Raw genomic sequence first — 15,083 nt, 5'->3', positions numbered from 1 at the left:
ATTGTGTTTCAATTTCCATAGCACCTGCTCCCCACAATTTAAATAAGGAACAGATAAGATAGGTCATCAAATATTCACACACCCCTGAGAGGCATCTGAGGTGGGCAGGAAGCCAGCGGCATCACAGCCCAGCATCTGGCCCCGGCGGGGAGGATGACCTGGCACTGGGTGTTGGAGACCCACACGGGTGGATCACGTGGAGGCTGTCAGCAGCATCAGTCTGCTGGGGGATGGGGACAAAGAGGGGTCTGCTTGGCTGGGGGATTAAGTATACTTGGGGGTGAAGGAGGTGGGAGATGGATTACACAAGCAAAAGTACTGAGGACAAGAGGAGCAGGCTCTCACTGTTAGAGAAAGGAGTCACAAACCTGGAAAGAGAGAAAAACAGTGGGAACCCTGTGGAAAAACTAGAATTAAAGATATTGGAATGGGCCAGGTGCAGTGGCTCACGCATGTAATCCCGGCCCTTTGGGAGGCCAAGGTGGGAGGATTGCTTGAGCCCAGGAGGTTGAGGCTGCAATGAGCTGTGACTTCACCATTGCATTCCAGCCTGGTGACAGCATGAGACCCTGTCTCAAAAATAAAAATAAGCTGGGCACGGTGGCTCACATCTGTAATCCCAGCACTTTGGGAGGCTGAGGCGGGCGGGTCACTTGAGGTCAGGAGTTTGAGATGAGTCTGGCCAACATGATGAAACCCTGTCTCTACTAAAAATACAAAATTAGCCAGGCGTGGTGGTGCACACCATAATCCCAGCTACTCGGAGGCTGAGGCAGGAGAAATGCTTGAACCTGGGAGGCTGAGATTGCACCACTGCACTCCAGGCTGGGCAAGAGAGTGAGAATGAATGAATGAAAGAAAGAAAGGGCCGGGCGCGGTGGCTCAAGCCTGTAATCCCAGCACTTTGGGAGGCCGAGACGGGCGGATCACGAGGTCAGGAGATCAAGACCATCCTGGCTAACACGGTGAAACCCCGTCTCTACTAAAAATACAAAAAACTAGCCGGGCGAGGTGGCGGGCGCCTGTAGTCCCAGCTACTCCGGAGGCTGAGGCAGGAGAATGGCGTAAACCCGGGAGGCGGAGCTTGCAGTGAGCTGAGATCCAGCCCGGGCAGTCCAGCCCGGGCTACAGAGCAAGACTCCGTCTCAAAAAAAAAAAAAAAAAGAAAGAAAGAAAGAATGAATGAATGAATAAACAAAAATAAAGATATTGTAATGAACGCATGGTTTTTAACATATACAGACATACGAGAACAGATGTGAATGTGTGCGCATGTGTGTGTACACACACATCTGTAATAACCCACAAATATTCCTTAGCTCTGTGTCCTAAGAGTGTCCAAGGGCAGCAACACCCCAATAGCAATGAGCACATCAAGGGCCAAGATTTACTCTGAAAGGAATCAGGCCTCCTTAGAGGATTGGGTGAAGCAGGCAGAGGCAGAACAGAATACAAGCCTGGTTGGGCACAGTGGCTCACGCACGTAATCCCAGCATTTTGGGAGGCCAGGAGTTTGAGATGAACCTGGGCAACATGACAAAATCCTCTCTTTACAAAAAATACAAAAATTAGCTGGGCAAGTTGGCTCGCACCTGTAGTCCCAGCTACTTGGGAGGATGGAATGGGAGGATCACCCACCCAAGAGGCTGAAGTGGGCCGAGATTATGTCACTGCCTTCCAGCCTGGGTGACAGAGTGAGACCCTGTCTCCAAAAAAAAAAAAAAAAAAAAATTCCAGGTGTGGTGGCTCACGCCTGTAATCCCAGCACTTTGAGAGGCAGAGGCAGGCAGATCACCTGAGGTCAGGAGTTCAAGACCAGCCTGCTAACATGGTGAAACCCCATCTCTAATAAAAAATACAAAAAATTAGCTGGGTGTGGTGGCGGGCACCTGTAATCCCAGCTACTCGGGAGGCTGAGGCAGGAGAATCGCTTGAACCCAGGAGGCGGAGTTTGCAGTGAACCAAGATCACGCCATTGCACACCAGCCTGGGCAACAAGAGTGAAACTCCATCTCAAAAAAATAAAAATAAAAATAAATTCACACTGGTGAGGGTTAGGGACATCATGTCCTCATCGCATTTAGGTGAAACTTAAATGTAGATTTAAATTTGAATTTCTCCTTTAGTTACCACATCCCTCTGACAGCTGGGCAGGAGACATGCTTACATATATGAATTCACACAGTCCTCAACAGTCCTCAGTAACCACGAGCTAAGTATTATTATTGCCCCCAAATCAGAGGAGGGCCAGGAACACAGAAAGGTTCAGCCAAGGACCAGGGTCATGCAGCCAGAGGTGGAGGCAGGATCCCGACCCTCTTGCTGTTCTCAATCACTGTATATGTCAAGTACACATCAATCTTGCACTAAAACAGCGTTCAGAAAGAAACACACTTTTGTACAACATATACACTTTCCAGAAGCCTCTGCATATATGAAGTGCTATGCTCCGAAGTGACACACAAAATTCAAATAATTGACCTCAAGAGACCAACTCACCCGAAGAAATCAAGTGACTGTGCAGACGACCATTGATTTAAATACCTTATTTGGTGGCCCCACTTGTAAGCTATTTTCAAATTGTTATTAACCTTGACCAAGTGATCAAGGTCAATGGTAGCAGTGGCAGGACATATTGACAGCATGTTTTCCCCGACACAAGGTGCCGAGGACACACACATCACCTCTGTGGAACTCTGGCCACAAACTCACAACTTCGGTCCAATCTAGAGGAAACGTCAGACAAACCGCACTGACAGATGTTCTACAAAATGACTGAGCACTTCTCCTTAAAATGGTCAACGTCGCTCATGGATGACAAAGTCACAGATCGCAGGAGACCAAAGAGACACGATGACTCAAAACAATGTGAGGTTCAGGGCAGAAAAGGGCATCAGGGCAAAAACTGGGGAACTCCAAATGAGGTCTGTAGTTCAGTTAAAGAGCTCTGTACGCAACGTAATTTCCTGGTTTCCATATTTGTACTATGGCTCTGAAGGCGTTGACGAGATAGGAAGCCCAAAGAAGGAGATATGAGAACTCTGTGCTATTTTTTCAACTTTTCTTTTCTTTCTTTTTTTTTTTTTTGAGACAGAGTCTTACTCTTGTTGCCCAGGCTGGAGTGCAATGGCGCGATCTTGGCTCACTGCAACCTCCGCCTCCTGGGTTCAGGATTCTCCTGCCTCAGCCACCCAAGTAGCTGGAATTACAGGCATGCACCACCACACCCGGCTAATTTTGTATTTTTAGTAGAGACGGTGTTTCACCATCTTGGCCACGCTGGTCTTGAACACCTGACTTCGTGATCCACCTGCCTCGGCCTCCCAAAGTGCTGGGATTACAGGTGTGAGCCATCGTGCCCAGCTGACAAAATTGTTCTTATTCAACTTCCCTAAGTCTGTCATTTTTACTTTTTCTGTATAACTGAATGCTAAGCACCTCTTAGGTCTTCAACCTAGAATGCGGCTGCTTGTTACTGATTTGCAACAGTATTTCTCAGTTATAAACTACAGAATAAATCAGTGTGCACACCAGAAACCAGGGCAAGGATAAGGCAGAAAGAAAACATCCTAGTGGTCTTCTGCAAGACAGAAGGGATGAGCAAAATTGCCCACCATGCACATCAGGGCTGAGACAAGACCAGAGGTGTGTGTGGCTGCCGCAGCTCTAAACACACATAGGAAGTGGTTTTTTTTTGGTAACAGAGTTTCACTGTTGTTGCCCAGGCTAGAGTGCAGTGGCATCATCTCGGCTAACCTTCGTCTCCCAGGTTCAAGTGATTCTCCTGCCTTAGCCCCCCAAGTAGCTGGGATTACAGGCATGTGTCACCACGCTTGGCTAATTTTTGTATTTTTAATAGAGACAGGGTTTCTCCATGTTGGTTAGGCTGGTCTCGAATCCGACCTCAGGTGATCTGCCCGCCTTGGCCTCCGAAAGTGCTGGGATTACAGGCATGAGCCACCGTGCTCGGCCAGGAAGTGTCTTCTAAACAGCCTACCTGTCTTTTCCTTGATCTCACAGAGCACGCTGAACAGAGCAGGCTTCATCCGATGGCAATTCAGAGCATGCTTTCTGAAAGGGAGGTGATAGAGGAGGGTGTGAGAAAAGAACAGTCATCATTTTATCCCCAAGAGTAAAGATCTTCCATATTGAGAAATCAAAGCAAACGAGGTCTGCCACTCTGATTGTAGATAAGCTGCCTTACGAAAATGCAGTACAATCACATTTCATGAATTTGATTTGCACAAAATCAACATAAAGGCCAGGCGTGGTGGCTCACGCCTGTAATCCCAGCACTTTGGGAGGTTGAGGCGGGCAGATCACTTGAGGTCAGGAGTTTGAGACCAGCCTGGACAACATGGTAAAACGCTGTCTCTAGTAAAAATACAAAAATTGGCTGGGCACGGTGGCTCAAGCCTATAATCCCAGAACTTTGGGAGGCCAAGGTGGGCTGATTGCCTGAGGTCAGGAGTTCGAGAACAGGCTGGCCATCATGGTGAAACCCTGTCTCTACTAAAAATACAAAAATTAGTCAGGCGTGGTGGTGCACACCTGTAATTCCAGTTACTCAGGAGGCTGAGGCAGAAGAACTGCTTGAACCCGGGAGGCAGTGGTTGCAGTGAGCCGAGATCGTGCCATTGTACTCTAGCCTGAGTGACAGAGTGAGACTCCATCTCAAAAAAAAAAAAAATTAGCCGGGCATGGTGTCATGTACCTGTAATCCCAGCTACTCAGGTGAGTGAGGAGAACAGCTTAAACCTGGGAGGCAGAGGTCGTAGTGAGCCAAGATTGTGCCACTGCACTCCAGCCTAGGCAATAGAGTAAGACTCTGTCTCAACAACAATAATAATAATAATATAAAGCAATATACAAATATTCAAAACATTTCCCATTATATGTTAAAGATTAAGCAATGCAAATAACTCATCAAAAACTATTGCAAGGCATTAGTGGCTCATGTCTGTAATCCCAACAGTTTGGGAGGCCAAGGCAGGAGGATCACTTGAGCCCAGAAATTTAAGATCGGCCTGGGCAACATGGTGAGACCCACTCTCTTCAAAAATTTGAAAATTAGCTGGGCATGGTGGTATACCTGTAGTCCCAGTCCCTCGGGAGGCTGAGACAGGAGGATGGCTTCAGCCCATGAGTTAGCGGCTGTAGTGAGCTATGAACACGCCACTGTACTCCAGCCAGCATAAGAGACCTTGTCATTAAGACGAAAGAAAAAAAAAAAAAAAGAAAAAGGCTGGAGGCAGTGGCTCATGCCTGTAATCCCAGCGCTTTGGGAGGCCGAGGCAGATGGATTGCCTGAGGTCAGGAGTTTGAGACTAGCCTGGCCAACGTGATGAAACCCCATCTCTACTAAAAATACAAAAAAGCTGGGCGTGTTGGTGCACCCCTGTAATCCCAGCTACTCGGGAGGTTGAGACAGGAGAATTGCTTGAACCAGGGAAGCAGAGGTTGCAGTGAGCCGAGATCGCGCCACTGAACTCCAGCCTGGGCGACAGAGTGAGCCTCCGTCTCAAAAAAAAAAGCAAAGAAAAAGAAAAGAACTATGAAATGTCAAGATCCAATGACTTGAAATCTGTGTTCACGCTATGGTCCTGCAGTGGCCTATCCTGGTGCATAAGCAAAAGCACCAATCATCTTCTTCCAGTGTCACTTGGCAGGTGTTTACTGAGTACCTACTATGTGCCACACACCATTCTGACATCAGAGACACAGACAGTTGAGGTTTTTACACATGTGGCGGTTAAGATGGAGGGAGTGAGACACCAAAAATACACACCAACAAGAAACCCATCAGCCGTGGCAGTTGCTTTGGGGCGACTGGGGTCACATGACAGTGATGGTTAGAAGGCTTTTTGGAATTTCCATGTCTCTGAGGTGATATCAAAGCTGAGATCAGAATGAGAAGGAGAAATCAACCAAGAAAAGGGCTGGAGAGAGGTATGGTTTAGGCAGAAGAAACAGCCACGCACAAAGGCCCTGTGGGAACACACTGGGTTCAGTACTGGCTATTTGAGACCAGGGTGCTGAGCGTTAGGAGTGAGGGAGAGAGCTAGAGTGGCAAGTGGAGATTGACTCTAAGGGCCTCGAAAGTCATGGGGACAACTCTAGTTTTTGCTTGCTTGGGATGGGAACTGTGGTTGGCAGGATAATGGCTCCCAAAAGGGTCCACATGCTAATCCTCAGAACCCTAAATATGGTACTTTACAAAACATGGGAAAAATAATTCTGCCAATGTAATTAAAGTTAAGGACCCCGAGATGGAGAGATTAACCTGGATTATCTGGGTGGGCCTACTGTCATCACATGACCCTTAAAAGTAGAGAACCCCTGTAATCCCAGCACTTTGGGAGGCCGAGATGGGTGGATCACGAGGTCAGGAGATCGAGACCATCCTGACTAACACGGTGAAACCCCGTCTCTACTAAAAAATACAAAAAACTATCCGGGTGAGGTGGCGGGCACCTGTAGTCCCAGCTACTCGGGAGGCTGAGGCAGGAGAATGGCGTAAACCCGACAGGCGGAGCTTGCAGTGAGCTGAGATCCGGCCACTGCACCCCAGCCTAGGTGACAGAGCAAGACTCCGTCTCAAGGGAAAAAAAAAAAAAAAAGTACAGAACCTTTCCCAGATGTGGACAGAGAAAGTCTTGATGATGTAAGGGTTGGAGAGATGCTATGTTGCTGGCCTTTATCATGGAGGAGGGGACCATGAGCAAAGAATGCAGGTGGCCTCAACGGGCTGGAAAAGGCAAGGAACCAGTCCAAGGGCTCAATGGGCAACACCTTGATTTTAGCCCAGAGTGCCCATGTTGGCTTTCTGACCTACAGAAACGTAAAATCGGTGGCTCATGCCTATAATTGCAGCACTTGGGGAGGCCGAGGCAGGCAGATGGCTGAGGTCAGGAGTTTGAGACCAGCCTGGGCAACATGGCAAGACAATGAGCTGGGACAAGAGGCACACACCAACACGCCTGGCTACATTTTGTATTTGTTGTAGAGATGGGGTCTCATTATGTTGCCCAGACTGCGCTCGGTCAAGAGAAGAATTTCATGGAGAGAAGAGTAACCTGTGAGAAATGCTGCTGAGAGATCAAGCAGAATAAGAACCCAGAAGAGAATCTGAGGCTGGGCGTGGTAGCTCACGCCTGTAATCCCAGCACTATGGGAGGCTGAGATGGGAGGATCGCTTGAGCTCAGGAGTACAAGACCAGTCTGGGCAACACAGCAAGAACCTGTCTCTAAAAAATAAATATATAAATGAATAAAGAGAATTCGGATTTAGTAACATGAAGGTCATAGGTAGCTCTGCAGCGGGGAAACAAGGTTGGAAGAGAATGTGGAGGTGAAGAGGAAGCGGAAGCAGCAATCACAAAGTCTTTGATGTTTATCATAAGGGAGATCAAACAAACATAACAGGTGCCAAAAGACAGGGTGTGTGTTAATCATGCTTTCTTCTTTTTCTTTTTGAGACAGGGTCTCGCTCTGTTGCCCAGGCTGGACTGCAGTGGCCATGTTGTGCCCGAACACAAGCAATCCTCCCGCCTCAGCCTCCTGAGTAGCTGGGACTACAAGTGGTGCTATCACGCCTGGCTAATTTTTAAGAAATGTTTTTGCAGAGCTGAAGTCTCACTATATTGCCCAGGCTGTTCTTGAACTCCTAGACTCAAGAGATCCTCCCGCTTTGGCCCCTCAAAGTATTGGGATTATAGGCATGAGCCTGGACTATTAATTACGTTTTTTTTGTCTTGCTTTGACATTCTGGGGCTTGGAGAGACTGTCTTCCCCAGGACTAGCTTATTACTACAGACAGCAAACAACTTGCCAAAGAACATGCCATTCATATGCAAATCAACCAATCAAAAGCCCACATTCCCACTCATCTTCTTCATTTAATGCCGACACACAAAGCCAATAATTTCCCAGCCCTAAATCACCCCAGGGCCAGGTACTGACCAACTAGAGACCACTCTGGCGCAGAGCCTGCCAAAATTATTTCAACTATCTAACCTAAGCTTGCTCAAACTTGCCTGCCATGCCATGCCCGTTCCTTCCTGTGGAAATCACTATAAAAGTTCTGGGCCGTGTTTTCCCTCCCTCCACTGTCGCCCACTGACCCATGTGCTTCCCCATGTGGCCCTGCATGGCACGGTGTGCCCCCTCCTCTGGAGCTGTAAGTAATAAACTTCCCTTTCAACAGAGCAGTTGTCTCCATGCTTGTCATCTTACCATTCCTCATTAAAACAAATCCCGGGTACAAAGCAAGGCCAAGCGGTAAGTCAAAGGAGGTTTTTTTCCTTTTTTCTTTTCTTTTTTTTTTTAAGACAGACTTTTACTCTATCGCTCAGGCTGGAGTGCAGTGGTGCAATCATGGCTCACTGCAACCTCCACCTCGTGGCTTCAGGTGATTCCCCTGCCTCGACCTCCAGAGCAGCTGGGATTACAGGCGCCTGCCACCACACACAACAAATTTTTGTATTTTTAGTAGAGACGGGGTTTTGGCATGTCGGCCAGGCTGGTCTTGAATTCCTGGCTTCAAATGATACACCGGCCTCAGCCTCCCAAAGTGCCGGGATTATAGACGTAAGCCACCATGCCCAGCCTGTTGTCTTTGACTGTTCTTAAAGATAGGAGGTACTAGCACATGTTTATATGCCAAAAAGCCAGTCTAGAGAGAGAATTTGATAATGCAAGGATAGGGTAACTGGCCAGGCAAAGTGGCTCATGCCTGTAATCCCAGCATTTTGGGAGACTGATGTGGGCAGATCACTTGAAGTCAGGAGTTCAAGACCAGCCTGGCCAACATAGTGAGACAAGGTCTCTGCTAAAAATACAAAAATTAGCCAGGTGTGATGGAGTGTGCCTGTAATCCCAGCTACTCAGGAGGATGAAGCAGGATAATTTGCTTGAACCCAGGGGGTGGAGGTTGCAGAGAGCTGAGATCACGACACTGCATCCCAGCAAGTGAGACTCAGTCTCAAAAAAAAAAAAAAGAATAGGGTAACTGGTATGCGCGTGTAGCAGAAGTTCTGTGAACAACTTTGATGAGTACTATCCTATTAACATTTACTATTATGATGATTTTAAATCCTGTAACTCTGTCATTCAAGCATCCATTATTAAAAGATCCATTATTAAAAGCCACAGCTGAATAACGTATCTGAAAATCAATAACTTCACAACAGAAATCAGATTTGATTAACACCATGAGAGGCTGGCACGATGGCTCATGCCTATAATCTCAGCACTTTAGGAGGCCGAGATGGACGGATCACTTGAGCTCAGGAGTTTAAGACCAGCCTGGCCAACGTGGCAAAATCCTGTCTCTCCTAAAAATGCAAAAACTTAGATGGGGCCGGGCGCGGTGGCTCAAGCCTGTAATCCCAGCACTTTGGGAGGCCGAGACGGGCGGATCATGAGGTCAGGAGATCGAGACCATCCTGGCTAACCCGGTGAAACCCCGTCTCTACTAAAAAATACAAAAAACTAGCTGGGCGAGGTGGCGGGTGCCTGTAGTCCCAGCTACTCGGGAGGCTGAGGCAGGAGAATGGCGTGAACCCAGGAGGCGGAGCTTGCAGTGAGCCGAGATCTGGCCACTGCACTCCAGCCTGGGCGACAGAGCGAGACTCCGTCTCAAAAAAAAAAAAAAAAAAAACTTAGATGGACATGGTGGTGTACACCTGTAATCCTAGCTACTTGCTGAGGCACAAGAATCACTTAAACCCAGGAGGTGGAGTTTGCAGTGAGCCAAGATCACATCACTGCACTCCAGCCTGGGCAACAGAGCAAGATTCTATCTCAAAAAAAAAAAAAAAAAAAAAAAAAAAGGAATACAACTGGGGTGCAGAACTAAAATCTTTGTCTCTGAACTTCAAATATAAAATGATTATGGGGGATGAGATGAGATATGAACTTCTGAAAATCTTAAACCTGAACGTTAGTCTTCCTTATTTATTTTTATTTTTTGAGATGGAGTCTCACTCTGTCGCCCAGGCTGCAGCGCAGTAGTGCAATCTTGGCTCATTGCAACCTCCGCCTCCCAGGTTCAAGTGATTCTCCTGTCTCAGCCTCCTGAGTAGCTGGAACTACAGGTGCGTGCCACCACACCCGGCTACTTTTTTGTATTTTTAGTAGAGATGGGGTTTCACTGTGTTAGCCAGGATGGTCTCGATCTCCTGACCTTGTAATCCATCTGCCTCGGCCTCCCAAAGTGCTAGGATTACAGGTGTGAGCCACCACGCCCGGCCATGTTAGTCTTTCTTATAAGGTATACAGTCATTGATCACATGAGACACTCAGCTTAAAATATTAAACATTTCTTTCCACAGTAGCGGTATTAACATTAATTAAAATGGACTCTGGTTATAGCTCATCTTCTGGAAATTTAACTTTTTCTCTTTAAAAAAATATATTTTAATATAAAAATAGAAGAAACCTGGGGAACATGGTGAAACCCCATCTCTATCAGAAAAACAAACAATTGTTGGGCACAGTGGCTCACGTCTGTAATCCCAGCACTTTGGGAGGCCAAGGCGGGCGGATCATGAGGCCAAAAGATCGAGACCATCCTGGCTAACGTGGTGAAACCCCGTCTCTACTAAAAATACAAAACTCAGCTGGGCGTGGTGGCGCACACCTGTAGTCCCAGCTACTCAGGAGGCTGATGCAGGAGAATCACTTGAGCCTGGGAGGAGGAGGTTGCAGTGAGCTGAGATCGCGTCACTGCACTCCAGGCTGGTGACAGAACAAGACTCTGTTTCAAATAATAATAATAATACAAAAAATAAATTATCTGGGTGTGGTGGCATGTGCCTGTAGTCCCAGCCACTAGGGAGGCTGAGGTGGGAGGATCGCTTGAACTCAGGAGGTCAAGGCTACAGTGAGCTGTGATCACACCACTATATTCCAGCCTGGGTGACAGAGTGAGACCCTGTCAAATAAATAAATAAATAAATAAAACAGAGATGGGTTCTCCCTATGTTGTCCAGACTGGTCTCAAACTCTTGGGCTCAAGTAATCCTCCCACTCTGGCCTCACAAAGTGTTAGAATTAAAGGCATGAGCCCCTGTTTCTGGCCTGGAAACTTAATTTTAACAATAAGAGGAAAGAAAATGAATTTGGCTGTTCTGCTTCTGCAAAGGCTCTAAGTTTTTTGTTGTTGTTGTTGTTTTTACCAGTTTTCTCCTTATAAAATATTTTACTTTAGATACAGTAGAAAGCACTTTTTAACGCATACAAAGTAATTTCATAGTTTCTGTGGCTTATTAGGAAAAGAAAACAAGTTCCCAAGCTTTGAGCATGTGCTTGAGCTAGCAGCGATCAAGCAGCTGCTGCAAATCAATGAGGTAAAGAGGACTGACTAGTGAGAACTTCCCCAAGGGGATGAAATCACTTACTTGGTAGACATACCCTAAGGAAACCCCCAATGAGTCATGTCCTTGTATAATCCTTTTTCCTTGAGTTCAGGAAGTACCTGTGACTTGCAATGTGCCAAAGGTGATGGTATCATCTCTGCCATGGTTAAGTTGTTATCTAAGACTCCACCTTAGACGACTAGGGAGTCACCCACTGGCACCAGCTGCCATATCATGAGAGCTGGTGGCAGCAACCACAGGCAGCCTCTAGAGCTGAGAGCAGCCTCCACTGACAGCCAGGAAGAAAGCAGGGACCTTTGTACTTCAACTGCAGGAAGTGAATTCTTCCATCAACCATGCCACACTGGGAGAGAAGCCCACGCTCTGGATAGGAACGTAGCCCAGCCAACACCTTGACTGCAGCCCTGTGAGACCCTGAGCAGAGGACCTAGCTAAGCTGTGCCCAGAATCCTGACCCAAGGAAACTGTGAGATAATAAATATTTGCTGTTTTAAGCTGCCAGGCTTGCGGTGATTTGTTATAAAGCAATAGAGAGCTGATAATGAGATAGACTGGAAGCCAGAGAATGGGGACTGTGGGGAGAAAAATGGGGTTGGTGCTGGTATGTCTAACAAGTATACGACACGTTATGGCCGGGTGCAGGGGCTCATGCCTGTAATCCCACACTTAGGGAGGCTGAAGCAGGTGGATCACCTGAGGTCAGGAGTTCAAAACCAGCCTGGCCACCAGCCTGGCCATCATGGTGAAACCCTGTCTCTACTAAAAATACAAAAATTAGCCAGGCATGGTGGCACACGCTTGTAATCCCACCTGGGAGGCTGAGGCATGACAATCGCTTGAAATCAGGAGGTGGAGGTTTCAGTGAGCCAAGATCGTGCCACTAAACTCCAGCCTGGGCGACATAGCAAGACTCTGTCTCAAAATAAACGAACAAACAAACAAACAAAAACACAAAAAACACAAGTATATGACATATTCTACCAAATCCGCATATCTGAATTTTTTTGTTTGTTTTTGAGAGAGTCTTGCTCTGTTGCTCAGGCTGGAGTGCAGTGGCATGATCACAGTTCACTGCAACCTCTGTCTCCCAGCTTCAAGTGATTCTCGTGCCTCAGCCTCCCGAGTGGCGGTGATTACAGGTATACGCCACCACTCGTGGCTAATTTTTCTATTTTTAGTAGAGGCGGGGTTTCATCATGTTGGCCAGACTGGTCTAGAATTCCTGACTTCAAGCGATCCACCCACCTCAGCCTCCCAAAGTACTGGGATTATAGGCGTCAGCCACTGTGCCCGGCCACATATCTGAGTTTTTAAAAATGCTAATATTTATGAGATATTTATGCTAATATTTATCCTTCCAAAAAAAGGAAGAACAGTAAATCTTTTCAGTTGACTTCCAAGGAGTCTTCTAACCTAAACAAAAACCAGAAAAGCCCAAAACCAAAATTCTGAATATCATTTTTAAACCAATATTCAAAATCTGTAGCAAAACAATTGAGAGTCATATAGAAAATGCTAGAAAGTGAAAGCAAAGAACTTGATCCCACTTCAACCTCATTTATTCAATATTTATGGGACAGACATTTATTGTGGAAGAGAACCATATGCTGGTCCTTGTATAAGGGCTAAGGAACATGAAAATGAATAAAAACATAATCCACATTCTGGTATCTACCAACAGGATGTTTTAGCTGATAATTTTAGCTGTAATTTACTTTCCCAAATTATGGAACAGTCTGCTTTCCTCAGCAAGGTATCATTTTAAATTACTTGGGAATTTGATTTAAAGATATATTCAGATATTTCAGTCCCCATGGAATAGAATACTACTTGAAAAAGCCTTCCCGAGAGCAACAATGACTCTAACACCTTAACCAAAGATAGACTAGATTATCCTTGATTATTCTCAGTTCTAGAAGGATTATTTTAGCTGACAAAAGCAGTCAGCAATATTATACATCTCCTGGAGACAGATCTAGGTACAAACAAAAATCTAGAAGACATGTTCCCTGCTCTTAAGAAATAAAACTGCGGGCCGGGCTCAGTGGCTCATGCCTGTAATCCTAGCACTTTGGGAGGCCGAGGTGGGCAGATCACTTGAGGTCAGGAGATTGAGACCAGCCTGACCAATATGGTGAAACCTCGTCTCTACTAAAAATACAAAAATGAGCCAGGCTGTGGTGGCGAGTGCCAGTAATCCCAGCTACTCAGGAAGATGAGGCAGGAGAATCGCTTGAGCCTGGGAGGCAGAGGTTGCGGTGAGCCAAGATCGTGCCACTGTACTCCTGTCTGGGCAAGTGAGACCCTGTCTCAAAAAAAAAGAGAGAAAGAAAACTGAACTCCAGCCTGGGCAACAGAGTGAGACTCTGTCTCAAAAACAAAACAAAACAAACCAGTACAAATACCTTAGAAAGGTCAGAATACTTTGCAAAGTACAAAGTACTTACACTGTACAAGTCTGGAACAAACCGCACTCTTACTCCTTACCTGGCAAGGAGTTCAAGGCCATGCTTGGTAGGACAGCAGCTGAGGCAGGCAGTCACCCCCGAGTCTCCCTTCCAAGGTCACACCCACCACTCATGCCTGATGGAACCGCAATGCATGCCTTCATGTTCCACGCCTGCCTTGCATGCATGCTTGCACCAAGCCTACAATGCCACACCCACTTTCTTTGCCTAGGCAAAGCCTCAAGTCCAGATCTTGGCCGTCTCCTCAAGGCTCCTTGTCTCCCGCCTGACTTCAGTTAGACTCCGGAGTCATGCACTCTGATTGCCCATGCTCCACAAGCTCTAGTCTTGCTGAAGGGCTAACTCCTCATTGCCCTCCCTGGTCCCCTTGTCACCGCACTCTCCGATGTCTGCCTCTCCAAAAAATGAATCTCTTTTCAGGACTCACTGCTGCATTTCCACGCCCAGCACCAGACCTGGCACAAAATACATGTTTATTGAATAGATGATATTTAGTTTGTGATAATGTACTTTTAAAAGTGTCCTGTAAAGCCTGAGTCTGACTGTCTGATCTCCCACAGCACCCAATCAGCTGGTCTCTTCTGAGCAGGAAGCAAGTCAGATTTCAGTGAGTTTTGTAGGATGCCTGGGAAAAGCAGAGGCAGGTGGCAGGCAGTATAGCCCCAGAGTTCAACAGAGCATGCCCAAATCTCCATCCAACTATGCTCCAGTTATCTGGCCACTTGATTGCTTATCGAGAAACACAGTGAAGAGCCAGGTGCGGTAGCTCACAACTGTAATCCCAACACTTTGGGAGGCTGAGGTGGGCGGATCACCTGAGGTTGGGGGTGCGACACTAGCCTGAACAACATGAAGAAACCCTGTCTCTACTAAAAATACAAAATTAGCTGGGCGTGGTGGCGCGTGCCTGGATTCCCAGGTACTCGGGAGGCTGAGGCAGAATTGCTTGAACTTGGGAGGCGGAGGTGCGGGGTGAGCAGAGATTGCGTCATTGCACTCCAGCCTGGGTAACAAGAGAGAAACTCCGTCTCAAAATAAATAAATACATAAATAAATAAATAAAATTAAAAAAATAAAACCAACACAATTCAAGCCAGGCAAAGTGGCTCACACTTGTAATCTCAGCACTTTGGGGAACCCAAGGCGGGATGATCATTTGAGGTCAGGAGTTCGAGACCAGCCTGCCCAACATGGTGAAACCTCGTCTCAACTAAAAATACGAAAATTAGCCAGG

The 15,083-nt window shown here is 46.8% G+C and overlaps 1 protein-coding gene across 2 annotated transcripts in view; it reads right to left on the bottom strand.

Moving 5' to 3' along the window:
- The window catches only part of PBX4 (PBX homeobox 4), a 57,497-nt gene that overhangs the window by 33,319 nt on the left and 9,095 nt on the right, over positions 1 to 15,083 (bottom strand). The window contains exon 2 of one of the 2 annotated variants that reach the window (XM_007995917.3): positions 3,998 to 4,071. The exons of the other annotated variant lie outside the window; for it this stretch is intronic. Within the exon in view, the coding sequence (XP_007994108.2) occupies positions 3,998 to 4,071 (74 nt within the window). The remainder of the gene's footprint in view (positions 1 to 3,997; positions 4,072 to 15,083) is intronic. 2 annotated transcript variants of the gene reach the window in all.

Source organism: Chlorocebus sabaeus, chromosome 6 (genome assembly GCF_047675955.1).
Source record: "Chlorocebus sabaeus isolate Y175 chromosome 6, mChlSab1.0.hap1, whole genome shotgun sequence".
Classification (NCBI taxonomy): domain Eukaryota; kingdom Metazoa; phylum Chordata; class Mammalia; order Primates; family Cercopithecidae; genus Chlorocebus; species Chlorocebus sabaeus.
Note: the sequence above shows the minus strand (reverse complement) of the source record. Positions and strands in the feature narration are given on the sequence as shown.